Source organism: Bathycoccus prasinos (genome assembly GCF_002220235.1).
Source record: "Bathycoccus prasinos genomic : Chromosome_6".
NCBI lineage: Eukaryota > Viridiplantae > Chlorophyta > Mamiellophyceae > Mamiellales > Bathycoccaceae > Bathycoccus > Bathycoccus prasinos.
The window spans coordinates 734,588-759,425 of NC_024003.1; the positions used below are offsets into that span (position 1 = coordinate 734,588).

Consider the following 24,838-nt stretch of genomic DNA (forward strand, 5'->3'; position numbering starts at 1 on the left):
CTTGGAGAGACTTTGACATCACACGATGGCGCATCAAAACGACACGCACGACCGAGGAGGGGGACCCGGAGGACGATCATCCGTAAAAACGTTCGCGATGGGCGACAAAGTGAAGCAGATGAAAGAGAAGGCGGGGAAAATGTCGGCGTTATCCTCCGCGTTCGTCGCGAAAACGGTGAAGAAGACGACGTCGACGATGAAGATTCCACAAATTGGAACGATGTCGACTGCGAACCGTTCGAATAATGGAAGCACTATGAATACTAATACTAATAACACCAACAATGGATTGAGCTCGTCGTACGGACGACAAAGTCCCGGGATTCCCGGAAAGAGCAGTTTTGAAGGGACGAGCCCGATCGCGTTCGCCGCGATGGAGGAAGAGCGAAGAGCGAGGACGATTGGTGTGAATACCACGCAACAACAGTATTCCACGAAAGAAGACGAGGAAACCATGCGTAGATTGCGAGAGCAACTGGTGGACGCGCAGATGCGACACGACGAGACCGCGAAAGTTGTTTTGCATTTGCAAGAAGATGTAGAACGAATTCAACGGGAGAAGGAGGATTTGAGGGTGAAGAGCGCGAAGATTTGGCAGGAGCAACAGGATGCGCTCGCTGCGAAGGAAACCGAGCGGAAGACGAGGGAGGAGGAAGGCGAGGCGCGAGAGAAGGCGAGGGAAACGGAAGTGGCGAATTTAGTCGCGAAAGTGAATCAACTGGAAAGAGAACGTGCGAAAGAGAAAGAGATGAAGGCGGAGAGTGACGTAAAAGTAGACGTAGGAAAATTTGAGGAGGAGATTGCAGATTTGCGGAAGAAGTTAGAAGCGGAGCGAGGGAAGGTGGTTGCGGCAGAGAAGAGCGTCGCAGAGGAGAAGGCGAAAACAGAAAAAGTGCTCGCCGATGCATCTGTTGCTGCATCTGTAGCTGTAACACCAACCTCGAGCGAAGAAGAAAAGAGCGAAGAAGAAGCGCTCAAAAAAGAGATTGAAAGCGTGAAGACTGAAAACGAGAAATTAAAAGCTGAAATCGAAACGATTCGGGCCTCGGAAAGCAAGTTACGAGAAGAAAACCAGACGCTTCAATCGACCGCCTCAACATCGACGCAGGATAAGTCTGCGAGCGAGTCCGAACACAAGAAAAATATGGATGCTCTTACTTTGGAGCTCTCTGCGGTTCAATCGAAACTATCCAGCGAAATCGAATCCAACAAGAAAGCGCTGGAAGATGCGCGAAAGCAACTCGAAAACGAACGCGCGAGCGCAAAGAAAAGCACCGACGATACTATAATGAAAAGCGAAAACCATGTAGCTGAACTAGATAAAGAGATTTCAAATTTGAAAGCGCAACTGGACTTATCCAACGTGGAGAAAACTGAGACGACGGAAAAGTTTGAACTTTTATTAGCCACGCGAGACGAGGAAGTGAAATCGCTCGAAAAGAATATAAAAGACGCGCTTGCCGAGATGCAGTCCATTCGAAACGAGTTGAATGTTGCCAAAGAAGCCGTTCAAGTTGCAAACGAAACTTCAAAAGCTGCCTTAAATGGCGCCGAGGACGCCGAGAAGGCGCGCGAGGAAACGAAAGAAGAAATGAAAGCGCTTCAACTCAAACTCGACCACGCAGAGGAAGCTTTGAAGAACACGCAAATTTCTGCTCCAAACTTGGAGCGCCAAATAGCCGAAAAGAACGCGTTGAAGTCGACTCTCGCCGACGTTCGATACGAACGCGACGTCTTGGCGAACATGTTGAAAGATATGAAAAAGAAAGTCGGAGCGTACTCGATGGAAACGCCGCCAATCTTGCGCGCCGTGAACGATGCCAAGAAAAACTTGAACGGCTTCATGTCTCGTTTCCAAGGCACGGGTTCGACTTCCACGTTAAAGAAAAATACGACGACGGCGCAAGCGCCCGCTTCGGCGTCGGCGTCGAAGAACCCGAATACCAAATCGCCTTCCGCAGCCGCGACGCCTCAAAAGTTAAATTTTAGTCAGCCCGCGGCGGCGTTGACACCGCCTTAAAACGTTCATTTAGTAATGATGATGCTGTTTAGTCATCACGTAGTATAGTAGTATGTCCTCGCGTAGTTTGTAGGTAGTATCAGAAGAGAGGGGTGATTGTTCGCGTTCTCTTCTGTATGTTATTAGTGCAAATATTATTTAAAGCAATATGAACGTGATGAAAACAATAAACAAAAGTTAGTTAGACTCGACACAATAAGAGACGCCCTCCCCTTGCCGAGAAGCCCTCTCGCATCATCAGCATGACGTCCGCCTCCGCCAATTCCCCTCCCGAGATCACCTTTGAAACCACCCACGGAGGCTTGCCGATACTTAAACTCGATTTCGACGCTCGTACGCCCGCTGAGATTGACCTCGAACGTTGCGTCTTGCGTTTGTCTTCTTCGAATGGAAAAGAAGTCATTCTCGTCGGCACCGCGCACGTCTCTAAAGACTCCGCGGAAACCACGGAACGAATCATACGGGAAGAACGGCCAGAGATTATCTTCATCGAGCTCGACAAAAACCGGTTGGAGAAGTTACTGCTCAATCGATCGCTCGGCGAACGAGAGGTGTTGAAGAAAACGATTGAAAAGATTCGAGATATTCCTTCGGCGCTCAAGTTCGTGATGTCAAATCTGAAAGACGTTCCGGGCTTCGTGTACCAACTGGGCGGATTAATCGTCGGTTCACCGGCAGGGAATGAGTTCACGAAAGCAATCGAAGTTGCGGGCGATATTGGCGCGTTGGTCGTTCTCGGTGATAGGAGCGCAGAGGTTACCGCTTCGCGCGTGATGCAACGAGTTCGGTACGGGAGTAAAGAGAAGAGAAGGGAGGAGAGAAGGAGAAGAGAGAACACGAAGAAAGAAAAGACGCTGAGAAATCCAGAGGAAAGAGTGCGCGAAGTCGCGGAAAAATACGGGTGCGAGGATCCCGCGAAAGTGCTGAAATGTTTGAAGAGGATTTTGAGCGCAGGAATGAACGTGGCATTGCCGCCGGGCGAAGCAAACGACGAGGAGGAAGAAGTGGAGGAGGAGGAAATGGATTTGAACGATCGAAATGGAGGAGAAACTTCGTCGTCATCATCATCGAGAACTACGAAGATTAGTGCAAAAGATTTAGAAGTAGTTCGACAGTGCGCTCGGAAAATTATAGAGTCCACTAGGAAGGAAGGGTTCAAAGGCGAAGGGGCGTTTAGCAGTAGCGTTTTCTTGGACGCGTCGAATAGCGAAACAGAAAAAGATGTCCGAAGAACGATTTTAGACGAAAGAGACGTCATACTCGCACATTCTTTACACAGAGCGGCAAAACAGGCAGGACCGGGAGTTCATAAGATTGTTGGCGTAGTTGGGAGTGGACACGTTCCTGGAATCAAGAGGATATTTACTCGTTTGAACGACACGAGTAAACAGTCAGAGAGCGACGTTCTCATTTCCATGCTCGCGAAAGAAGAGGAACGACATGCGCACGACGAATACTTGAATGCGTTCCCACAGGACGTGGACGCTCCGGACCCGGCTCGAGATATGGCACAGTTTGCCATTCTTTTTGGTGGGTTCGCATATCTCAATTACAAGAAACCAGCGGTTGCTCGTCGAGTATCGGCAATGTTTTTCGGTGCAATCTCCGTTGTCGCAGTAGGCGCCGCGAACGTTCTCGTCAAGGTTGGTCAGCTCGCTGAAAAGCTTGACGACGCGTCGCACGAGTTGCGAATGCACGAAAAAATTCCGTCTTTATTGGGCGATGAAGCTAATAGTCGCGTCCTACGAACTGCTCGCATCCGAAATGGCGTTCGAAAGTATGGCGACACCGCGCGCGAAGACGAGTTTTAGATTATGATTGCAAGCATACAGCATTAATTCTTAGTTATTAAAAAATGTAATCATTTAAAGTATTTCGCAGAACGTTGCGCTCTCGATTGCGCTCTCGTCAATCTCGGCGAGAACTTTGGTTGCTTCGTCTCCTCATCTTCGTCTTCGTCCGCGTATTTCGGTTGTTGGGCAACTGGAGAGAACATGGGTGTCTGTAACGTACCAGAGTTTCTTCGGCTCGGAAACGTCGTCGGCGATTCGTTGTTCACAATATCGTCATCGTCAACATCGACGGAGTTTTCAATCTTCAACTTATTTTCGTCGAAACCCCACGGGTCGGCAACTTCTCGTTCTTCTTCCCCGCGTTCTTGCTCTTGTTCTCTCGGACTATTCATGCTATTCATTTTTCCAAGCGGCGAGTTTCCGTCGCTCGCAATGGATCCTCCCGGAGAGCGCATTGCATCCACGTACGCATCGCCGGTCACTTCGTTCGTCATCCTACCTTTTTGCATCGATTCGATGTACGCGTCGCTACTCATGGTTCGGTTTAACTCTTCTTCTTCCTCGTCGTCATCATCATCTTCTTCCTGCTCCTCCTCGGCGTAATTTTTGTCCGATTCGCCTTGGGCAGACTCGACACTTTCTCTATTTAAGAAATTCATCGCCGCTCGCGCCGCGGCTAAATCCGTTTCAGCTCTCATCTTGACGTCCGTGACTGATTTCTTCATTTCCTCAGACGCACGCTGCCATTGTAGCGAACGCCGGAGCATTTCGTGTTCGCCCGTTCGATCAATCATGTTCGCGAACGCCGACGGTTCGTTCGTTTGGAAGCTTTCCATATCTTCATCCTCTTCTTCCCCAGCCGAGTCTTCAACTTTGTACGCAGTGTTATTGATGTCCACAATGACGTCTGGCGAACGAACAATAGCCATTTCTTCATCGCCGGCGCGTTCATTCATCGTTTCTACGACACCATGGTCGCGAAAAGTGTCGATGCGATGAGTGTTGTTGTCGTATTCGTGAATCGGAGACGTCGTGGTCGCTTCCGCCGCAGCAGCGTTGAACTTTTCGTCAATATTCTCGCCATAAGCGTTGTTATTGTTACTGTTCCCAGTCTCATCGACTTCAATTACTGGCGATGCGGTCGGCGAGACCCACGCTCTCGAGCGTCGAGCAAAAGGCTTCACTCCCGAACGTCTACCGCCCATCGAAGATTTTTTATCCTTGAAAGAAGATATCGAGGAAAGTCGATAGTTTTCCGGCGCCGCGACGTTCGCGCTTGGATAAGCCAACGGTGGGCCTTTTGGTGTGAACGGGTTCCACAACGCCGCCGACGATATCCAAATGACTGCCGAAGAGAGCCAGATGAAGTTAATAAACGTCGCCATGCCCAAGTATCTGTACCAATGGTCCACCGCGACGTGCGTAACGACAACGAGCATGGTACCATTTTCGAGCGCGAAGAGCATCAAGATTAAAACGAACGGAATCAATGCGTCTTCGCGAGTTAATCCCCAGAATGTCTTCCTCGGACAAGTCGTCGAACGCCACCAGAATCGGCCTTTCTTATCGGTTGAGTTTGAAACGAAACAACTCGGCGGCCAAATCAAGCAACACACGAGCAATTTCACGTCGTCTAAAACTGGAATTCGGATCGTCTTCTTTTTGCCACCATTTTTGGCGATTCGTTTTGCTGATTGAAACGGTAACTCGACGCTTTTCAACTCTACAAACTTGCTCCAGATTTTCTTTCTGTCCGGAACGCCCGAGAGTTTGATGCGCATCAAACCGATGATGCACAAGATGTGCACGAAGAAAACCAAAAACACCCAGGCACCACACACGGATGCGAACAGACCAATCGTCACCACGCGCGCCGTGAGCTCGAAGAATCTAAAGTTGAACTTGGCGAGCATCTCTGATAAGTGCGCTTTGTGCACGCCCCAATATTCGCGCCAAGAATACGCCGGCGGCTTTTCGTGCAAATCCAAGGAAACGAAACATAGCGTCCCGCTGAGCAAACCACCAGCTACGGCGGAGAATAAAACGTAATCGAAACCATTTCTGTCTGGACACGTGGCAAATGGAGATGAACACATCATGCCAATGTAGCATTGCAACGTAGCCACGGGTAAAGAGAGAAAAATGCAATCAACGAGTTGCATGCCGCGCAAATCCATCTCCGCTTTGCGCTGACGCACGTCGTGGCTTCTCAACGCTCTCCACGCGGCAAACGCAGTCCCAAGCTGACAGGCTGCGCAAATAGCACCAAAACGTCGAACAAACACTTTAAAGTCGTATTTTGTGTACCCAAACACCACCGCATTCGCTTCTTTGTCCTCTTTTGCCGGTTTCTCCGGCATCGGGTAGTGCAAGAGCCAGTAGGACGTCGTCAAACATCCCGAGATGAGGAAGAAAATCAACACGAGGGAGAACCATAACCACGAGGCAGTCACGGAAAAACGTCTCAACTCTCTGACCAACGAAAACTTCCCCCAAAAGTCGAGGAAGATGCCCGTCAAAAGCATGATCTTTTGCACTCGCGCTAATTCTGGGCCGAGGCACTCGATGCGGTCTAAAACGCGCTTCGATATTGGTAGCGGACTCGCGACAGACTGCGCGAGGTTAGCTGGTAAAGACATGCGCATCTTTGCACGATTGCGATTGTTTATTTTCTCGTCCACGCCGAAATCTGTGGCTTTTCCGGCTGAACCTCCGAACGATTCCGTGGCGTCTTCAAACTCAACTTGTTTATTATTATTGTTATTCATTTTATTCTCGGCGTCGTTCATGGTATTGTTGGTATCGTCCATACCGGTGGTAATGTCGCTATTCTCGTTATTGTTATCGTTGTTGAAATTATTCGCATTCATCACTCGGCTTTGATTCTTGTGAGGAAACGCGGGCGAACCAATCGACGCCCACATGGCGCCGTGGCGATACGAGTCTCGGTCGTACTCTTTCGGCGTGCCGTTGTTCTTGTTGTTCTCTTTTCTCCTTTTGTTTTTCTGAAACAAAAACGCCAGCGGGGATTTCATCTCCACGTTTTCATCTTCCATCTCACCACCACCACTTTTGGCGGTTTCGACGTCCTCCTCTCCTTCTTCGCTTCGAGCACCATCCGGCGACGCTTTCGCCGAATCGTCCTTTTGATTCTTCTTCGTCTGCGCTAAAAAATCCTGTCCATTTGACGCGTCGCTCTCATGAGTACGACCGCGTCCAAAAACCATCGGCGACGTCGATTCTCGGTCCTCGTTTTCTTCTTCTTCTTCTTCTTCGTATCTTTGATCTCTTCTCTGAAACGCATTCATGGGAGTGTTCACCGCGGAAGGCACGGGTTGAAAATCATCATCATCATCGGGAGAAAACAACACAGCATCTTCTTCTTCTTCTTTGTCTTCTTCGACTTTGTTTTCCTCCTCGTTTTCGTTTTCGTCGTCGTCGTACTCGGTGTTGTTGTTATTCCTCATCGCAAAAGACCGTCGCGTTGTGAGTATCTCTCGCTTCGTATTCTTTGTCTTCTTTCGTCTCGTAACACACGAAGCGCTTCTCTACCTGTCTTTGACGCGTTTAAAAAAACACGAACCAACGGAAAAAAGTCAAGAGAGAAAATCACATTCGAGTGATTTTGAAACGTGCGTCTACTTTTTTTTGGTGCAAACGAAAGGGTCTCTCATTGTTTTGTGGCACGCTCTCTCCTCATTACTAAACGCATTAAAAACAAAAATGGGTCGCGTTATCAGAGGTTGCCGGTAAGTTTGCGTCTTTCGCTTTCTCTCTGATTGTTTGTTAGAGATATCGTTTCTTCGTTCATTTCGCGGGACGCGTGGACGGATGGACGTTCGCGTTGAACTGCGCGCGCTGTGGTTCAATTTTTTTACGCACATTTTCGCCTCTATTCCCAAAACGAGGGCTAGAGGAGACAATGTGCGCGGTCGAAATTATACCTGGATGGAGGTGTTCGCGCGAGCGAGAGGGGTAAAAGAGGACGCGAACGCGTGCGAACGAGACGTTTGAACGCAACGGGTGGATCTTTTGTCGCGTTCCGCGTTCGCGTCGTGTTTCGGTTGGGTTGGAAATCATCTCAAAAATCGAATGTCGCGCAGTTGTCTGCCCAGGGGCGGTCGTTTTTAAAGTCCTTCTTTCCAGCTCTCTCTCGTTTGTTCTTCTGTGCTCACCCTTTTCTCTCCCTTCTTTCCTCAAATCATATTACAGTAAGGGTAAAGGATCGGTTTTCCGTTCCCACACGCACACGCGTAAAGGCGCGGCGAAGCACCGAACCGCGGACTTTGCCGAAAGACACGGGTACATCAAAGGCGTCGTGACGGACATCATCCACGACCCGGGACGCGGCGCGCCGTTGGCAAAGGTTACTTTTCGCAACACGAGACGCTACGCGCACCAAAAGGAATTGTTTGTCGCGGCGGAAGGCACGTACACCGGTCAATTCATCTACGCCGGTAAAAAGGCGCAGTTGGTTGTCGGTAACATCATGCCGGTGTCCGCCATGCCGGAAGGTTCGATCATTTGCAACGTCGAATCCAAACTCGGCGACAGAGGAGTGTTAGCCAAGGCTTCTGGCGAATACTGCATCTTGATCTCCCACAACTTGGAGACTGGATTTTCTAGAATTAAATTGCCGTCTGGCGCGAAAAAGACGATTCCGAGTGGGTGCAGAGCGACCGTTGGTCAAATCTCTGGCGGTGGTAGATGCGATAAGCCCTTGTTGAAGGCGGGTACCGCGTACCACAAGTACAGAGTGAAACGCAACTCGTGGCCGAAGGTGAGAGGTGTTGCGATGAACCCAGTAGAGCATCCCCACGGTGGTGGTAACCACCAGCACATTGGTCACTCCTCGACTGTTCGTGGTGACGCGCCGGCGGGTAAGAAGGTTGGTCTTATCGCCGCGAGAAGAACCGGTAGACTCCGCGGCGTGGCCGGTATTCTCGCCGCCAAGGCCAAGGAAGGCGGCAAGGATTAAAAGCTTTTGTTTGTCGATTATCTTGATGGTAAAGAAGATGTATCTTAAAGACACAAAGAGAGAGAAAGAGAGAGAGAGAGAGAAATAGATTTTGGAATTATTTTCAATTTAGCCCTTATTACATTTTTGACTTTGTTGTCGCGCGCTCGCGCGCGCGCTTTCTCCTTTTCCTCCTTTTCCTTGCAAACGTTAATTACCGGATCTCGAGTCGAGTTTATACACTCCCGTGCGTCGTTCGGCAGTCCGTTTTGCTACATTGACTTCAGAAGACTCCGGTTTTACGCTCTCTTTTTCTCGGTATTCGTACGTATTCGTACCTACAGAGTTCTCTTATATAAAAATTTGAGCCCAAAGTGTCTTCGATATTTTTCTTCTCAAAAACATCTCGAGAAAAATCTCGAAATCGAAACTTTTTTGTCCTTTTTTTTATGTTTTGCGGCGGTTTCTTCCATACGTCACTCTTTTTTAAATCGTTTGCGCGCGTGCTCTTATCTGTCTGCACAGACGACTACGCAGTATCGATTACCTTAAAAACGATCGATTCGAACGCAAGAGGTACGTTTATTCAAGTGTACTCGAAAATCTTTCGGGAGTACGAGTCGCGAGAAGGCACATTTGATCGTACTTCTTCTGCGCGTTTTGAATAAAAATATAATAATAACGAACGTGGTGTGTGGTTTCTTGCCCTTTGCGACATCAAAAGCCAGCTCGACTAAAAATTGAGCAAATTCAACGCGCGCGTACACGAACGCGCGATCGAGAAAAGTCCGATTTCTTTCGAGAAACGAATCGAACGAGGTTTTATCTGCGACATTCATCGCTGAGATCAAACTTTTTGCAAGAGAGAGCTCTTTGGTACGCGCGACAACGATTCAATTTCATTGCGTGTCCGCATTAATAAAAAACAGAGAAAAATAAATATTTCTGCTCTCTTTTAATCCAGCGAAGAAAAGGAAAAATGAAGCGCGGTGGAGAAAAAGGAGCGCCGACGAGTCGCCACGAGGCACAGGAAAAAGCAAAGTTGATGCGAAGTCAAAACCGGAAATACGCGCAGAGCGCGAAAATGCACGAAGACGGTGAACATCGCGTTCGCGCGGTGATGGCGACGACGGCGGACGACGACGACGGAGAGAAAGAAAAGAAAAACCAAGAAGTCGTCGTCGAAGCGAATTTGAACCAACAGAGAGAGCAACAACCTCCTCTGAAAGAAGAAGAAGGAAAAGGAGTGAACGACGACGTCGACGAGCAAGCCGAGGAGGAGGAAAAGGAGGACAAAAAAAAGCAAAAAGAAGAGGAGGATAAAAATATCAACAACAACAACAACAACAACAACAACACGAGCGAAGAAGACGCGACGAAAGAAGAAAACGAACGGGTGAAAGAAGGAGACGAGGCGGAAGAAGAAGAAGAAACGAAAGAAGAGCGGGAGATAAAGACGGAAGAGCGGGAAGGCGACGCCGCCGAGGCCGCGGAAGAAGGAGAGAAGCCGCGAGCGGGGGAGGGAGGAGAAGAAGAAGAAGAAGGCGACGATACTAATAATAGAAAAGAGGAAACGCCGGCGACGATTTCAAACACCACGAATAGTGGCGGGGAAGACATCACGAGAGCCGCGGCGGAGGCGGCGCAGCAAGCGGCTGCGCAGGCGGCCAATCAAGCCGCCGCCGAGAAGCACGCGGCGCACATCGGGAATCCTTTTTTGATGATGCATAACCAGAAGCAGCAGTTTTTAGATCCCTCGTCGATGCAACAGCAGCAGCAAAACGTTGGTGGTATAAATGGCGTGTTACCTCCGATGCCGATGGAGTATCAAAACGCTATTTTAGCGCAGCAAATGATGCAGCAACAACAGCAGCAGCAGCAAAACGCCGAGCCGCCCGGACCGGCGAATAGCAACAGTACTAACAACGATCCAGCGGCGGCAGCGATGGCACATATGATTAACGGTGGCAATGGCAATGTACAGATGGTACCGCATCAACAATTAGCTATGGCGCAGATGATGCAAGCGATGATGGCGCAGCAACAGATGGCGGCGATGTTTCAAATGCAACAACAACAACAAGGCGGAGGCGACCAACAACAGTTCAACCCGATAGCGGCGGCACTTAGCATGGGTATGCTCCCTCCAATGCCACCGGCTATGTTTGATAACAACGGCAACGGTATTTCCCCGGAGATTGCGTATCAACTGATGATGCAGCAGCAACTGCAGCAACGGCAACACGGCATGATGGGGATGTACGGAGGTATGGGTGGCGTGCCCTTTCAACAGCATCAACTGGGCGGGCAAGAGTTTATGAACGCGCATCAAAACCAAGCCATGTTAGCCAATCAAATAAATGTCAACAACAATAGCAATAGCAACACGCCAAACGGAATCGGGATGATGAAACCATCGGCGCTTAAATCGAGAGGACCAAAAGTTCAATACGACGACGTCGATATCATGTATCGCAAGCGCGGACGTCCTTTGGGCTCGAAAAACGCCACGACGAAAGATTCGTTCAAGAACGTTCCAAAAGGTAAACGTACGAAACGCGTCGCGAAAGGTAACACCACCACCAACGGTAATGGTGTCGTCGCAAGAGGTGGTGGAGTCCAAAAAGTTGCGAACGTGAAAGGTAAGAAAGCCACCGCCGAAAAGAAAAAGAACGGGAAGAATGCGAGCAACAATAATAATTCTGTTCCGAACGGGGATGATTTGCAGGAGTACTACGACGTCTTAACTTCGCTCAAGAACTCCATAACTTGTTAGATGTGTGTTTCATTGTGAACTATATAATATATACGCTGATTTATTTGTAACTTTCTCGTGAAAAAACTGTATCTTTTTGGCTTCCGCTGTCGCGTCATCTATTTAATCTTCTCCCTCTATTCACTCACTAATGCTGCTTATACTACTACTACGACTACTACGACTACTACAACTGTGACTACGCAATCATCGCGGTGATTTTCATAGCCCAGGCGAAAAAGAGAATTACAAATGCCGTAACAATCACGAACATTGAAAATAACTCGGCGTCGCCTCTTCTTTCCGAAGACAAAGGCGACGCCCCAATACCTCACTCGTTCGTCTCGTTATTCTCCTCTTTTCTCTTCCTCTCTTCCTCTTCCATCGCATCGATTAATTCCGCGAACACTTTCCTAAACTGCGCGTTTCTCACCAGCCAGGCGACGCTTTCTTTCGCCAACTTTTTCTTTTCCTGTTCGCTCGTTCGAATACTTCCGGCAGTTATCTCGTTGTCCGCCATGAAGCTCTGAATCCCTTTCAAAATGCTCGACACCGACCACATGGGGTTCCACGTTTCCGGGTGATAATCCGACATGGACATGCATATTTTCTTCCCCGGTTCGAACCGCCCAGACGGCGTGGACATGATGATGCCGGGTGGTTTAAACGGGTAATCTTTCGGGAAAAGAATTTTGCCCAAGTATTTTCCTTTGTCGTAAGCGGTGTCTTTCGGTCCGTCGATGAGGAAGTACCAATCGAGAATATTGGTGGAGGAGGACGGTTTGGCAACGATGCCGGGTTCGGGAGATTTGAGGAGGAGTTTGAGTTCTTTTTGGAGGCGGAGAGTGGCGGCCATTTGCTCGGTTGATATGTTCGTGCGTGTTTGTGTGTGCTGCGCGGATTTTCAATGAAGTGACTTTCTCTAATTTTTTCGAATACTACGAGTTCATATTTCTATGAACGTTGAAATGCCAAATGCTACAATGGTTTGCTACTATCTCATTCTGATGAGCTCAACTTCCTGGTCAACCATCTCGCGCCGCGTTCGCTTAAATCTTGCGTTTCGGCTTCTCGTATGGCGTGAAGACCAAAGCCGGTTTCGTCTTTTCGCAAAGCGTCGACCGAGTCGTATTTTTCGATGAGTTTACGCATGCGAGTGTATTCGTAGCCGAAGTGTTTGTGGACGTAGTACGCAAAAGCAGGGAAGAACTTCTCGAAGATTGCGCGACGGAGCGGCTTTGACGTCCATTTCCACGAGACGTGGTCGATGCCAGGGAAGCCAAGGTCGTGGAGCATCGTGCGCATTTTATTGTCCGATTCGCACCACCGGCGATCCGCCTGAACGCGAAATAACAAAGCTCTTGAGAGTTTCTTGTACCACAAGTAATACTCATCTGGCTGTATTTCAATCTCTTCAAGTTTTTCTATGATCGGAAGGTACTCCTGAGGACACGAGGAAGGATCGTACTCGTTCTTTCTCTCGGCTTCGTTCATATCAAACTCAACTTTCTCTTCGACTTTCGGAGAAGCCGGCGGCGAAGGCTCATCACTATTATCTTCTTCTTCATCTTCATCGTCATCATATTCGGTATAAGACGAGGGTGATGCTATATCATTATTGGCATTGTCGGCGTCGTCGTGAACACACACGATATCCTCACTCTCCCCATCGGCGTCATCTTCCTTTAATTCAGCATTCCGTTCGATATCCGTCGCGACATCGAAATCGCACGATGTAGCCGTAACTAACGAAGGCCATTTACACACGACGTCATCGATGCGTCGCGAAGCAGGATGATAACCACTCGGCGTTTTTCTTGCCTTACTCAAGACATCGCGTAACGCGAGACAGTCTCTCCCAATCTCGTTCGAATCGGCGACGATAAACTCGTGTCTCTGCGAACGCGTCAGCGCGACGTTCAAACGCTCCCTCGTCGTGAACGAATTTGATCCTTTAAATGCTCCACAAAGCGTCAATATAATAACCTTCTTCTCTTGGCCTTGAAACGCGTCTACTGTGGAAACTTGAATTTCGCCATCCTCTTCCTCGTCCAATTCTGATGGCGCGAGGATATTTGCAGTGGTAGTCGCACCGACGCGCATTCTTACTAAATACGAGTTCACGCAATCCACCTGCGCGCGATAAAACGCAATAATACCAACATCTTTTGGTTTCAATCCGCGGTTTAGAAGCTCGCGCGCGATAACAGCACACCCGCGCGCCTCGGAAGCGTTGAATTTCGACTGGCCTCTTCGCTCTTCTCGCGCGTTTTCGCCGTGCGTGTCGAAAAAAACCAAAGGAGGTACTCCTTCGAGTAACGCTCCGCGGTCGCTCGCCGAAACGCCATCCAACAATTTGTTCTCATAAAAATGTGCGTTCGGGACTTCGCTCAAGAGCGGATGCATTCGATATTGTGTTCGCAACAGCGTCACGGGTAGCCCAAGTTTCGCAAGTCGCACGAATAACGTGGGTTGTTGCTCAGAAATCGTCGGATATTCCAAGTTGCTTTCTAAAACCGGCGGTAACTGCTTCGGATCTCCAACCGCTATCAAATGTTTCACGCCGAACCGAGCTAACGGCAAAAGGCTGCATATCTCAGTCATTTGCGAGCACTCGTCCAAGATTAAAATGTCAAACTTTTGATCTTCCAAGTGCTTGTTCACGCAAGAACTGCACGTCACGGCAACCACTGGCGCGGATTTCACCAACTTGGCGCGCTTTTGTAAGGCGCCTTTTATTTTCAAGTTTTTGATTTCTTCTTCGATGCGTTTTCTTCTCGAGGAAATTTTCTCGTTTTCTTTCAGCGCTTTCTCGAGTTCTTCGATGTGCGTGTTGCCTTTCTTCGAGTCACGCTTGGCGTGAATAGAAAATGGGAGAATGTCCGCGTCAATTTTGGTCAACGAACCGACGCGACAGAAATCGGTGAAACCATTCTCGAGGAGCGTTTTTAACACGCGATCGACAGCGACGTTGGTGTTTGCACAAACCAAAATTCTGCCGTTTCGTTGTTTCGTATCCGGAGGAAGAACACCCAGCTTGTGCTGCATATCTTTCACACTCGCGACGTGTTCGCGAATAAAGCTCGCGACTAATTTCGTTTTACCACTCCCAAACGGACCGTGCACCAAACTCACGCCGCATTCTGTGTTTACCATTCCCTTCATCGCGACAGCTTGATCGTGATTCAAACCGTATTGATTCTGGAACGTAAACTCCAAATCTTGAAAATCTTCCTCCTCGTCAGCTGCTATATTTTCCGCGTGCTCGCTGGTCAGTTCTGCGACTGATGGGTTCATTATCATTCGCATGAGTGGCATCGTGTCTTCTTTGACCATTTCGAGCGCATTCTTCATCTCCTCCAACTCGCCGAAAGCGCTCAGAGCTCGCGCTGCGTATAACGTGAGGGACTTTCTCTTCACCCATCCACCGTTCGAGCTATTCTTGAGCGACTCTTTCAGTGTTCTCGGTAAATCGCCGAGCATTTCTACATGCATCTTACCTTCTTTATCGGGTGCGTGCCACGTGGATGCGACGACGCCGGTCCAGTTTTTGTACGTATCCATACCTTGTCGAGTATTTTTTGCCACGGGAGAGGAGAGAAAAAAGCCTGGATCTGTAGAGAGCACGTAAACGTCACCTTTTGCAAAATCGTTCGGTCTATGGAATTCGCACCTACCGAGCGTGAGTTCGACGACAGTTTTAGATAGTTTAACGGTGCCGGTCTCTTCGTCTTTTTTCGTTTGCGTCTTGTACGCGGTCATTTTACACTCGCTCCAGTAATGAATCCGATACTGTCGTCCAAGTCTAATGCCTAAGTTTTTTGGATCGACAGTAGTGTTCACGTGCACCGAGGTCGTCGCAACCGGTGCGCCTCTTTTTTGCTGCGGAAGAGCGTGTACGACCGTTCGCACCGCGTCCGAAACGTTCCTGAGCTTGAGCGAAAGTTGTTCGCACGAAGTCGAGAGGAGGTAATTTTGGTATTCTCGAACGCCGCCTTCGAACCGTAAAGCGACGTGCGCGGAAAGCTTTTCGAACGGAAACTTGATAGCAATCGTCGGTTCCGCGTATCGATATTGATTATTCTTGCTATTACCATTGTGTTGTTGTTGTTGCTGTTGCTGCTGCGCGTATGAAGAATTCGTATTTCCATAGTTCACCACGCGCTGTGGAACCATCGCCTCTTCGTCCTCCGTGTATTTTTCTTCTTCTTCTTCTTCCACTGCTACTATTTCCATCATCTTTTCCTTTTCCTCTTTCTGTTTTGTCAAATTCGCGAGCCTTTCTTTCAACGCTGCCGCGATGTTTACTCTTTTTGGCTGTTTCGCCGCATTACAAGGCTGCTCGTTTTCCTTCGAAGCGGCGGCGCCCACATCGCGAAGACCGACGTCGTTCATTTCCTCCTCCTCTATACGTGATCGTTTCCCAGCGACGTCCTTCGCACTCACACCAACCGTCTGTATCGGCGTAAGCGTATCTATTGTCACCGTCGTCGTCTTAGTAAACATCGGATTCCGAAACGACGCTGGCGTCTGACTCTCGCGTATACTCCTCGTCGCCCGAAACAGCGACGTCTCCCGCCCAACGTCTGCCGATCGATTCATCGCCTTTTGTCTCGACACCGCGTTCCCGTCCTTTCCAAACTCTTCGTCGATTTCAACTTTGTATCCGCTAAATTCCTCGATCGTATTTTCTTCTTCCAACTTTTCTAAAACCGATTGAATCGCTTTCGTCTCTTTGCGCGAAATTTTCGCGATCGTTTCAAGGCCTGCTTTTTTCCTCGTCGTTTCCGAGGACGACGCGAAACTTTCTCTCGTGACTTCCTCAAACGAGCCCCGATTATTCTGCGCATTTGCGCCGTACAAAACCACCGAGAGCGACCCCGAATGAGACGCCGCGCAACACCGCACTATGCTCACAAATCCGTCTTTCCATTTCGGTCGTTTTTTGTGCGTCTCGTTCGTGTACGTCACCGCGAAGAATCTTTCCTCCTTTTCTTCTTCTTCTCTTTCTGGCGGTCGTTGCAAACGCGTCGAAGTCATCGTCGTCGTCTTTTGAAAAACAAGACTCTACCTTCTTCTCATCGCGCGGAAGTATCGGGATTGCACCGCGTTCTAAAAACCGTCGTTTTTGGCCAGCCGTTGAACTTTTGTTCCTTCGTGGTGTCGAGATGATGATAGTCGTAGTATGAGTAGTATTCTTTGTAGTTCGTAGTATTACTGCGCGTGTTAAAAATGAGGAATCCGATGTTTTTTTCAAAAAATACGAGGGTGGGTGCACAGTTTTTTTTAAGAGACTCCCACACAATATACACACACGCGAGACGAGGACGACGACGAGTACGATGTCCGCAGGTCATGGACAAAAACAACTCGGGTACGCGAAAACGTTCGAGTTCGACGTCGTCGTGGTTTTTATAATTTTGGTGTTGATACCAATCTCCATTTTTATGATGCAATCGAAACGGAGTCAAACGAAAAGGATTGGAAGTTTCGTCCTCTTAGGGGGCTCGTTTTTGTATCTCGCCGTGTTTGAAGGGGTGGTGCGATTGAGGGAGACGGAACGGGCGAGCGAGATTGGTTTACGCGGGATGATTGGAGGTGGTGGTTATGGCGGCGCGTCGTCGTCGTCCGCGTGGTCGAAAAGGAAGCGAAGGGGAGTCGTCCAGAAGTCGTCTTCGTTCTCGGGAACCACCGTGTTCACATCCGAGAAAAAGGATAAAAAGACGACGAAAACAACAAAGACGTTGCAATATTTTTCGTTGCGCGATGTGCCGAGCGAAAACGAGGCGATGTTTCGAGACGAACGGATTCGAGAGTCGAAAAAAACGATCGATGGATCAATAATTGCAGCGCACGTGGAGCAAAGGTTCTCCGGGGGCGATGCGTTCTTTCAAGAGGCGTTTAGAGAGTACGAGAGAGTGGAAAAAGTGAAAACGGCGAGAGTTTCCGCGAGCAACGACAAGAGCGCAATCGATGATGATGTGGGGACGGTATCTGTCACCAGTGATGGTGGTACTGTTCTAACTCCTCAACGCATGCAATCTATGTTTCCAGAACATTTATCCTTCCGAACCGTATTCGTTGTGCGGGATCCCAGAGATGTTATCACGTCCTCGTACCTCTCGATAATCTCAACGCTGGAGGAATGGGCGCGGACGAAACGAGACGATTTGGACGGTTCAAGCTTCCAATCCGTGATGCGAAACAATTTAAACGCTGAAATTGCATTGGATGTGGAAATTGTGCGGTTCATGAGCGCGAGCGTGGACGTACCATTCTTTACCGGTCTCGAGAACGCTGTGGCTGCTGAGATTGAAAAATCAAACGGGGCGTACGCCAACGCGATACTCTCTTTCGCCGAAGCTATGCTCGACGCAAACGATCAAACGGCAAAGAATTCCATCATCTTTGTTAAATATTCCGAGCTTCTTTCTGCCAACGTGACTGGATTCCGCAAACTCTCCGAGTTTCTTCGAGGAGACTACTCTCTAGAACAGAGCTTTGTCGCGGCCTCCGCCTCGCTCCGAAAGAGAGCGGAAACCGAACCTTTCCTCATCGCCTCTCTCGTCTCCAAAAACGACGACACGATCTATCGTCACAAAAAAGACATCATCACCAAAGAGCAAGAAATTATCACTCCACCATCGATCTACAAAGCGCACATGACGGCGCGAAATCAGGAGCATTTTTTCTTACTCGGAAAACCTCTTTTGAGTTTCCTCGCCATCGACGAAGACGACGACGAAAACGAAGACGACGACGAAAACCTCTTCGCCGATTTCGACGCCGTCGACGGTGCCGTGCTCAACCCTTGGTAACGAGAAAGGGATAAAGTAGTAGAAGAGAGAGAACGCGGTTGTTTGAAATAAAAAAATCGCGCTGGCTGCCCTCCGCACTCGCGCTCGTATTTAGGCACTCCCAATACTCTCTTTCCTGTTCTTTGCCAAATCTGCTTTTCAAATTGAAAAAAAGCAGAATTTCATTCTCAAAAGCTTTCTCACCTTCCCTCCTTTTACACTCTCCTCTTGCGTGAAATTGCGGCTTCGACGGTGCATATAATTAAATCGCAAAATCTCGCCTCTTTGAAGGGAAAGAAGGTTCGAACCAAAAACCACAAAAATTGAGCACTGCCAACCCTCTTCTTCAACACGCGCGCGCGCAAAACGAGACCATGAGCGATCAACAACAGCAACAACAGCAACCGGGAATAATACTGGCGGCAAATCGTCGCGTGCCAATTCCAAACTCCAAGTACGACGACGACGCAGAGGACAAAGAGAAAGAAGAATCGCGGCCTAAAATCACGAAGAAAGCGAGAACGCCAAAGGCGCAAAAACAGTCCAAAACGAGCAGCGCGACGGTAAAGACGACGACGGTGTCGTCGTCTGAAACGGACACGGACGCGGAGAAAGAAGACGCGGAGGATGAGAAGTTGGTGCAACCGTCGAAGATTTTGATCCCGCAGGACGGGCAACAACCCAAGAAGTGGCGGTTGGCCGATCAGAGAAGGTAAACTTTACGCGCGGAGAGATCCGTTTCGTTTCAATTGTGTTCACGTTTTTAAATGTGATCACATGATGATCGGCGTAATTTTGTTTTACGTTTGCTTCTTTTTCTCTCGTCGTTTCTCTCTCGCGCTTCTCTCTCTCTGTCTCTCTCTCTCTCTGGTCGTCGTGTACGTCGTTTGATGACGACGACGACGATGACGCTGAATACTTACGACGGAGTACTTTCATGAAACACATTACACACATTATACACAAAACAACAGAACGATTCTCTCTCGAACGAAAACGCTCTTCCGTTTCCTCGGTTTGGGGCACATGCGAGGCGTCGGCATGGATTTACCGTACAGGCAAAGGTTTCAATTTTTACTGGAATTGATTTACGGCGACACGTTTAAACCGAAAGCGTTTTGGGCCAGACACCCGGACCCGGACGAGTTTTTCTACGCGTTGTTTCGAGTGGCGAAACCGGATTTGCCGAGAACCGCGTTCGTCGGCGACGTGTTCGAGCTGAGCGCGGAGACTTTGCACAACGAAGTGAACGCGCTCGCGTTGGGGCGGTTAGGGGTATCCTCGGAACAGTTGTTGAGGTTGTTTCAGCACAACGCGGCGGTGGAGCATCCGCAGGAGCAAGGAAAGGAGAAAGGGAAGTGGGTGAGGGTTGTGGACTCGACGCTTCCGGCGGAGGTGAAAACCGGGGCGGAAGGGAAGACGACGCTGTTCGTGCCGACGCCGACGGAGGAGACGGAATATAGACCAAACATTCCAAACGGCTGGAGGCCAGGACCTACGAGAGGGAAAAGAGACCGTGGGTCTAAAGGGCACTCCGGGGTGTTTTTAACGCAACAAGCGTTGAAGGCGGTTGGAGAGAACGCGCCAGTGATTTCGCCGGGCGTGAACACAAAGTATATGGAGCAACGGAGGGCGTTTATCGCGAACGGGAAGGTGGATGCGCCGGTAACTGCGGCTACCAAGAAGAAGGATACCAACGGTAAAGGTAAGAATGCTGGTAGTAATACTACTATCACTACTAGTACCGCTGCCACTACTACTGCTACTACCACCACTACTGCGAAAGGAACGAAACGACCGCGATCGACGAAAGCTGGTACTCAAGCCTCGAAAAGAGGCGGCGGGGGCGGCGGCGGTGGCAGCGGGATGTTGGACGGACTCGTCGCGGCGGCGTTGTTATCGGAAATGGACAACCAAAAAGAAGAAGAGGAGCAAAAAGAGAAAAAGGCGAGGGAGAAGGAGGAGAAGCAGAGAGCAAACGCTTCAAAGAAAGAGACAGGTGAGAAACAACCGAAATCAAAGTTGGAGAAGCTCATGCTCGAACATTTGAAAAAAGAGACCGGAGACGGGTCAAACATCAAGAATGCAAAAGACGAGAAGGCGAGGTCAAACGACGAGAATCATAACGGAAACGTTAAGAAGAGCGATCAACACGCCTTGTCGAAAAAAGAAGAATCTGCGTCGCCTAATGGTGGTAGAGGTGGGGGAAGAGGTGGCGCGCCTCTCGAGGAGGAAGACTTTGACGACGCCATTCCAACGCTTCCCCTCGACGACGACGATTTGGACACGTGGGAACGTTTTGATGCTTGGCGAGCGCCGTTAGAGGAAGACGATGCGGATTGTCGCGCCAAGCACCGCACCGATACGGATAGAATTGAAGACGTGTACTCGATGTTTGATCAGGTTGTGAACGACTTGCGAAGTCCCCCGAGTTCTCAGCAGCAGCATCAATTGACGAACAATCAAACGGTGTTGAGAGACGCCACGTCGAGAGCGCAAAAATTGCTAGGCATCGAATACGTGCTGAAAGGCATGAGCGGTGACTTAGAGCAGTGTTTGGACGACGACGAGACGTTGCACATGGCGAAGCACCACTTGGCGAAAATTAGCGAAATCATCAGTCGCAAGATGAATCAACAGCTCGGCTAACAGATAACAATAATACATAAATGACGAGCCGCAAAAATAATAAGAACGAGAAGAAGATATAATACACCTGAATATTCACACATGTAATATATGCGACAAAAACTACGTGTACACACTGCAAGAGTGAAATCTATAATAAATCTAACTATTTAAAACTAAAATCCGCGACGATGCTTAAATGATCGCTTGGGTACTTTCTATTGGGTAAAGTTTTCTTTTCGTGCAAATTGTTATTCCACTGGCGGGCATTGGGAGTTTTGAGCACTCTCATAACCTTCGCCGCGCTCTCGTCGAAGAAAATATAATCGGTCGTGCCGACAAACTTCCTGTGACAAGACGTCCACGAAGGCTCTTCCTTTAGCACTTTTTTATATGCCGAGCGCATGCGACCGCTTGCAGTGTTGAGTTTGGTTATGAGCGACCCATTGAACACGTTTTCATGCGTGTTGACGTCGTCTACATCGTTCCAACTTTGCAAGTTGCTTTCATTGAACGAACCCCCGACGAGCACCTCTTCTTCCTCGTCCTCCTCGTCGTAACATTCTTTTTCCTTCTTGCTATCCTCGCTCAAATATCCGCCCATATTTCTACGGTTACACGACATTTTATCAAAGTACCCCTCCTCTATGAAACTATACAGCGCCGAGTTTGGCAAAAAGTTGCCATCCAACGAGAAAATTTTCATCACTCGAGAAGACGAATTCGACAGCGCTATGCTCTTCGCGCTTTCCATCGCCTCCAAGATCGTTTTCACCTGCGCTAACTTTACCAGACCATTCTTCGGCGCGAAGAGTACGTGGGCATTCCCGGTAACCACAACTGATCTATTTTTCTTGTTTTCCAACACTAAAACCAAACCGAACGCGTCGTCGTCGTCGTCTAACGCCACCCGCGTCGGCTTCTTCGACCACGTCGCCGTCGCGAATTTACTCTTCCTAAAAAACGTCGCCACCCCGTCCGTCTTCCCTTTCCCTCTCTTCACGAAATACCCCTCGTATTTCCTCATCATTTTTGATATCTGCTTGAACCTCTTCGCTTCCACTTCTTGCAAATTGATGACGTCCGGTTTCAACCTTTTTAACTCGTCCTCGAAAATTTTCTCGATTCTCGTTTCCGCTTGTAAATCCTTCCTCGTTTGCTTCGGGTACAGCTCTCTCGCGTATTTCTTCGTCGCGGATTCGCACAGAATGTTGTACGAGACCACTCTCACCAGACCGTTTTCACTCTCGTTTTCACCGGGCGACCATTCGCGTCCAAAGAGTGGGTCTTGGTCTTCTTCTTCTCTCGTTTCCATCCGTCGCCGGTTTTGCCAAAACGTTCTTCTCTTCTTCTTAACCGACGCGGGCGACGACGACGAAGGAGAAGGCGGTGGTCGTTCCAAAGTCCTCCTCGTCTGCACACCCTCTTCGCCCGTCTTCTTCTCGAGCGGCGGCGGTGCACTTCTTCCTCCTCTTCTTCTTCTGTTCATCATCATCCGCGAGCGTCAAAGTTCTCGCATTTTGTGTGGAATTTCAACGACCATTTCTCCAAAAGAAAGACGCACAAATATATCTCTCGACCAAAGAGAAAAACGATCGTCGTTATCATGTCTTCCGGAAGAGAAGGAGTCGCGACGACGAGAGCGAGAAAGAGGAAGGCTGGTGAGAGAGATTCTTCGTGGGACGTGGTCGCGAATAACGACGATGTGCGTTTCAAACACATCACTCCGAGATTGAATCGAACGGATTTGAAATTCGTGTCCTCCGAATACTCGACGGAAGAGGAACACGAGAGACTACGAAACGCTCTCGCATTGCTCGAGAATAAACCTTTGCCGTTGTGGCGTTTGTTCAGAGAGGCGGTGCTGAATGGCGGCGCGTGTCGCGATATCGTGGAGAAGCATGTGATGTGTAAACTCAACGGGACGGATCTCAAATTCTTGTATGGAGTGAATACGGAGACGAGAAAGTTGATTAAGAGATCATCTCGCAAGGGGGAGTTGAAAAAGAGGTTTAAAGTGAGCGAGATGTCGTCGATATCTACGTTGGAGTTTGCGTGGGAGCATAAATCGTTGTGGCCGAGTGACTGGGAGGATATAACTTTCTCCAGTGAAGTTGCTCGAACGAATAAACTCGAGTTGCTCAAGTGGGCGCGAGAGGAGAAAAAGTGTGAGTGGGATGAATGGACGATTAATGAGGCCGCATCTCAAGGTAATCTGGAAATGGTAAAGTATTGCGTTGCAAATGAGTGTCCTATCGATGAGGACGCGTGTGCATATGCTGCCGAAAACGGTCATCTCGAGGTACTCAAATACTTACGCGAAGAAGTCAAAGCGCCTTGGGATTTTTCTACTGCCGAATGGGCGGCTGAAAATGGTCATCTTCATATACTTGAATATCTTGTTGAGCGTAAATATAATAAATATAACGAAAGTGCGTGTTGGTGTGCGGCCAAGTACGGCCACTTGGACTGTTTGAAGTACTTGCACGAAACCGCCAAAGCGCCGTGGGACTCTTGGGCCGTTCGATTTGCGCACGAGAACAACCACACGGAGTGTTTACAATACCTCCTCGACAACAACTGTCCTCTCCCACCCGGTTGGCGATACGAAGATGGAAAGTTGCACGTGCCACCAGTTTCATAATAACAATCGCGTTTCTAAAGTTGTATAATAACAGAAAGAGAGAGACATAGACGCGAGTAACAAACGCGCCGCAGCCGCTGCTGAAAATACTCCACAGTAGAGTAGTTGTAAAAATACGAGCGAAATGCTTCAAAAATTCAAAATCCCACAGAGCATTCCTCGCACATTGAGACGCTTACACTATCTATCACACGTATTAAATATATCCGATGACGACGAAGAAGACGACGAGGACGAAGGAGACTGTATCGTCGGTCTCTTTGAAAGACCGAACGAATGATTTTAGCAGGAGCATGAGCAGTAAAGGAACAGAAGAATTGGAAGAAGAAGAAGCGGACTCTGAGCGCAGTTTCGAGAGCGATTGGTCGCGAGACGAAAACCCGTACGACGCGTCGAATTCATTTCTCACGAAAATCATAAAGACGCACAAGAAAGCGATGGAAACGAGCGAGGACGAACGGAGACGACTGAAAGAGTTACTCTTTAAAGCCGAGGATAGGTGCGAAGAGCTGTTGGAAATGAACGAACACTTGGAACGAGAATTTGAGAAAAAAGAGAAGCAGTTTCGCCTCAAAATGGAGGAGGAGAAGACGAAAGGAAAGCAATTTCCGGAACGCGAGAAGATGGAGATTCGGGAACGAAAATTGGAATCGGAGTTGGCAGCGGTGAAAACGATGAACGAGAGTTTAGAGAGGCAAGTTTTATCGCTGAAAATACGCGAGCGGGAAAGAGAGGACGTTTTGACCAAGTTGCGAGACGAGACGGCACAGATGAAGAAGTCGTCGAACAATCCGCAAGTGCTGAGAGACGAGATAAGGAGCGAGGAGCAGAAGGAGCAGCAAACGTTAGCGGTGATTGCGGAGACGTACGCGATTGAGATACGAAAGTTAAAGGAGAAGGTAGAGATGTACGAGAAAGCGAGGATGAGAGAGAAGGCGTTTGGCTTCCAACAAAAGCATCAACAGCAACAACAACGAGAAAAACAACAACAGTATTTCTCCTTCGAAGAGAGTGAAGATGGAGAAGAAAATGATGACGAACCGAGACCTCCACTGACAGTAGCGAAACGTTTACCGAGCGAATCCGAATCCCCGTTTGGGACGTTGAATAGCGAAGGTCGAGTAAAAGCGGCCATTGTTAGATTGGGTATTTTAGATGATAACGGCGACGTGCCAAAGATGCGAAATTTTTAATAGATACGTGTACAGTTGTTTAACATTCTGTGTTTAGAATTTTTCGCACGG

The 24,838-nt window shown here is 48.9% G+C and overlaps 12 protein-coding genes across 12 annotated transcripts; 8 read left to right on the top strand and 4 right to left on the bottom strand.

Annotated features, from left to right (window-relative positions):
- Window positions 1–25: 25 nt before the first annotated feature.
- Bathy06g03920 (viral A-type inclusion protein) lies at window positions 26–2,020 on the top strand (the record flags this gene model as incomplete). The annotated part of the gene is made up of 1 exon (XM_007512456.1): window positions 26–2,020. One exon carries the CDS (start codon window positions 26–28, stop codon window positions 2,018–2,020), a length of 1,995 nt encoding a protein of 664 aa, XP_007512518.1.
- A 242-nt stretch (window positions 2,021–2,262) lies between these two features.
- Window positions 2,263–3,831, top strand: Bathy06g03930 (predicted protein; the record flags this gene model as incomplete). Its single annotated transcript, XM_007512608.1, has 1 exon — window positions 2,263–3,831. One exon carries the CDS (start codon window positions 2,263–2,265, stop codon window positions 3,829–3,831), a length of 1,569 nt encoding a protein of 522 aa, XP_007512670.1.
- A 54-nt stretch (window positions 3,832–3,885) lies between these two features.
- Bathy06g03940 (predicted protein) lies at window positions 3,886–7,280 on the bottom strand (the record flags this gene model as incomplete). Its single annotated transcript, XM_007512784.1, has 2 exons — window positions 3,886–3,910; window positions 3,946–7,280. 2 exons carry the CDS (start codon window positions 7,278–7,280, stop codon window positions 3,886–3,888), a joined length of 3,360 nt encoding a protein of 1,119 aa, XP_007512846.1.
- A 455-nt stretch (window positions 7,281–7,735) lies between these two features.
- Bathy06g03950 (60S ribosomal protein L8) lies at window positions 7,736–8,791 on the top strand (the record flags this gene model as incomplete). The annotated part of the gene is made up of 2 exons (XM_007512398.1): window positions 7,736–7,767; window positions 8,026–8,791. The coding sequence occupies 2 exons, from the start codon at window positions 7,736–7,738 to the stop codon at window positions 8,789–8,791; spliced, it is 798 nt and encodes a 265-aa protein (XP_007512460.1).
- Window positions 8,792–9,749: 958 nt separating this feature from the next.
- Bathy06g03960 (unknown protein) lies at window positions 9,750–11,546 on the top strand (the record flags this gene model as incomplete). The annotated part of the gene is made up of 1 exon (XM_007512334.1): window positions 9,750–11,546. The coding sequence occupies one exon, from the start codon at window positions 9,750–9,752 to the stop codon at window positions 11,544–11,546; it is 1,797 nt and encodes a 598-aa protein (XP_007512396.1).
- A 310-nt stretch (window positions 11,547–11,856) lies between these two features.
- On the bottom strand, window positions 11,857–12,381 carry Bathy06g03970 (predicted protein; the record flags this gene model as incomplete). The annotated part of the gene is made up of 1 exon (XM_007512327.1): window positions 11,857–12,381. One exon carries the CDS (start codon window positions 12,379–12,381, stop codon window positions 11,857–11,859), a length of 525 nt encoding a protein of 174 aa, XP_007512389.1.
- Window positions 12,382–12,524: 143 nt separating this feature from the next.
- On the bottom strand, window positions 12,525–16,565 carry Bathy06g03980 (predicted protein; the record flags this gene model as incomplete). The annotated part of the gene is made up of 1 exon (XM_007512559.1): window positions 12,525–16,565. The coding sequence occupies one exon, from the start codon at window positions 16,563–16,565 to the stop codon at window positions 12,525–12,527; it is 4,041 nt and encodes a 1,346-aa protein (XP_007512621.1).
- A 302-nt stretch (window positions 16,566–16,867) lies between these two features.
- Bathy06g03990 (predicted protein) lies at window positions 16,868–18,343 on the top strand (the record flags this gene model as incomplete). Its single annotated transcript, XM_007512626.1, has 1 exon — window positions 16,868–18,343. One exon carries the CDS (start codon window positions 16,868–16,870, stop codon window positions 18,341–18,343), a length of 1,476 nt encoding a protein of 491 aa, XP_007512688.1.
- Window positions 18,344–18,696: 353 nt separating this feature from the next.
- Window positions 18,697–20,971, top strand: Bathy06g04000 (predicted protein; the record flags this gene model as incomplete). Its single annotated transcript, XM_007512312.1, has 2 exons — window positions 18,697–19,034; window positions 19,297–20,971. The coding sequence occupies 2 exons, from the start codon at window positions 18,697–18,699 to the stop codon at window positions 20,969–20,971; spliced, it is 2,013 nt and encodes a 670-aa protein (XP_007512374.1).
- Window positions 20,972–21,116: 145 nt separating this feature from the next.
- Window positions 21,117–22,439, bottom strand: Bathy06g04010 (predicted protein; the record flags this gene model as incomplete). The annotated part of the gene is made up of 1 exon (XM_007512665.1): window positions 21,117–22,439. The coding sequence occupies one exon, from the start codon at window positions 22,437–22,439 to the stop codon at window positions 21,117–21,119; it is 1,323 nt and encodes a 440-aa protein (XP_007512727.1).
- Window positions 22,440–22,556: 117 nt separating this feature from the next.
- On the top strand, window positions 22,557–23,594 carry Bathy06g04020 (the record flags this gene model as incomplete). Its single annotated transcript, XM_007512535.1, has 1 exon — window positions 22,557–23,594. The coding sequence occupies one exon, from the start codon at window positions 22,557–22,559 to the stop codon at window positions 23,592–23,594; it is 1,038 nt and encodes a 345-aa protein (XP_007512597.1).
- A 209-nt stretch (window positions 23,595–23,803) lies between these two features.
- Window positions 23,804–24,787, top strand: Bathy06g04030 (unknown protein; the record flags this gene model as incomplete). Its single annotated transcript, XM_007512345.1, has 1 exon — window positions 23,804–24,787. The coding sequence occupies one exon, from the start codon at window positions 23,804–23,806 to the stop codon at window positions 24,785–24,787; it is 984 nt and encodes a 327-aa protein (XP_007512407.1).
- Between the last annotated feature and the right edge of the window lie 51 nt (window positions 24,788–24,838).